The following is a 2,148-nucleotide window of genomic DNA, read 5'->3' on the forward strand; positions in this document are numbered from 1 at the left end:
GACTGGACAGAGCAGGCCTGAAGGTACTAAATCACTGAGAGCTGTGGCAGTATTCAGACTTCTAAACAGACAAATGCCAAAGACACTGTAAAAGGTCAGTGGGAAAACTGTCAGACCTGGGTGAGAGAAGAGTATGGTCCAGCCCCAGCCCTGGAGTGGTGGAGGTGGAAGAGGTAGCAGCAGCAGTGGCAGCAACTGCTTCTGAAGCTCCAGGCCCACAGAGGGGGGAGGATCAAATATCTGATCAGAGCAGGAGGGCAGGGATCTCTTTGCTGGTGCTGAGGCAAGATTCTCTTGCTTTACCCTGCTTGGATCTTGGTCACAGTCTTGGATGGCAGTCCTGGGATGAGGAGGAGTGCTGGTGTGGCACAGCTTATGGTAGCTATGGAGAGGGAATTCTCCTCACAGCTCCAGGGCATAGAAGACTGCTTGAGATCACTCATAGACCAGAGGACAGACCAGGAAAGGAATAAACACCTCTCCTTGGATCATACCACCTCAGAAGAACTGAAAATTTACAGGTGCCCAGAAGTAGCTCAAAAAAGTAGTGCAAAACCCTTGAAGCTTAGGATAGAGCACTCTCCACTCTAGAAGCAGAGTAGTAGCTTGACAAAGAGCTCAAAAGTCACGTAATTGGCTGGGAAAAATGAGCAAACAGCATAAATAAACTCAGACTATAGAAACTTACTTTGGTGACAAAGAAGATCAAAACATACAACCAGAAGAAGACAACAAAGGCAAAGCTCCTACATCAAAAGCCTCCAAGAAAAATATGAATTGTTTTCAGGCCATGGAAGAGCTCAAAAAGGATTTTGAAAATCAGTAAGAGAAGTAGAGGAAAAATTGGGAAAAGAAATGTGTGATACAAGAAAATCATGAAAAAACAAGTCAACAGCTTGCTGCAGCAGACCCCCCAAAATACAGAAGAAACTAACACCTTAAAAATAGACTAACCCAAATGGCAAAAGAGGTCCAAAAAGCCAATGAGGAGAAGAATGCCTTAAAAAGCAGAATTAGCCAAAGGAAAAGGAGGTCCAAAAGACCACTGAAGAAAACACTACCTTAAAAATGAGATTGGAGTAAGTGGAAGCTAATGACTTTATGAGAAATCAAGTAGTTATAAAACAGGACCAAAAGAATGAAAAAAAGAAAAGGTAATGTGAGATATCCCATTTGAAAAACAACTCACCTGGAAAATAGGTCCAGGAGAGATAATTTAAAATTATTGGACTAGCAGCAAGCCATGATCAAAAAAAGAGCCTAGGCCCAGTCACTGAGCCGCTGCCGAGGACTCAGCAGCCTCCCCCTCAAGCCCCCCAGCTTCCCAACGCTCCGTCCCACCCCCACCCGCCCACCTTCTCCCGCCACCACCTTCCGCAGGCCGCTTCCACCGAGGAAAAGGAATTGTATCGTATGTCCGCTATCCAGAACCTCCACTCTTTCGACCCCTTTGCTGATGCAAGTAAGGGTGATGACCTGCTTAACCTGCTTACTGCTGGGACTGAGGATTATATCCATATAAGAATTCAACAGAGAAACAGCAGGAAGACCCTCACTACTATCCAGGGGATTGCTGATGATTACGATAAAAAGAAACTAGTGAAGGCATTTAAGAAGAAATTTGCCTGCAATGGTACTGTAATTGAGCATCCAGAATATGGAGAAGTAATTCAGCTACAGGGTGACCAGCGCAAGAACATATGCCAGTTCCTCATCGAGATTGGACTGGCTAAGGACGACCAGCTGAAGGTTCATGGGTTTTAAGTGCTTGTGGCTCACTGAAGCTTAAGTGAGGATTTCCTTGCAATGAGTAGAAAAATTCCCTTCTGTCCCTTGTCACAAGTTTAAAAACCTCACAGCTTGTATAATGTAACCATTTGGGGTCCGCTGTTTAACTTGGACTAGTGTAACCCATTCATGTAATAAACTGAAAAGAGCCATGAAAAAAAAAGAGCCTAGGCATCATCTTTCAAGAAATTATCAAGGAAAATGGCCCTGATATTCTAGAACCAGAGGGTAGAATAGAAATTGAAAGAATCCACTGATCACCTCTTGAAAAAAATCCGAAAAGGAAAACTCCTCAGAATATTGTAGCCAAATTCCTGAGTTTCCAGGTCAATGAGAAAATATTGCAAGCAACCAGAAAGA

General features: G+C 43.9%; 1 protein-coding gene across 1 annotated transcript; it reads left to right on the forward strand.

Annotated features, from left to right (window-relative positions):
• Nucleotides 1-1,413: 1,413 nt before the first annotated feature.
• LOC118856850 (eukaryotic translation initiation factor 1-like) lies at nt 1,414-1,905 on the forward strand. The gene has a single exon (XM_036767378.1). The coding sequence runs from the start codon at nt 1,414-1,416 to the stop codon at nt 1,762-1,764; it is 351 nt and encodes a 116-aa protein (XP_036623273.1). The 3' UTR covers nt 1,765-1,905.
• The last annotated feature ends 243 nt before the right edge of the window (nt 1,906-2,148 follow it).

Source organism: Trichosurus vulpecula, chromosome 7 (genome assembly GCF_011100635.1).
Source record: "Trichosurus vulpecula isolate mTriVul1 chromosome 7, mTriVul1.pri, whole genome shotgun sequence".
Lineage (NCBI taxonomy): Eukaryota > Metazoa > Chordata > Mammalia > Diprotodontia > Phalangeridae > Trichosurus > Trichosurus vulpecula.

Bases quoted from the DNA above. Each gene is read 5' to 3' on its own strand.
- LOC118856850 (XM_036767378.1), top strand. From the start codon at position 1,414: ATGTCCGCTATCCAGAACCTCCACTCTTTCGACCCCTTTGCTGATGCA.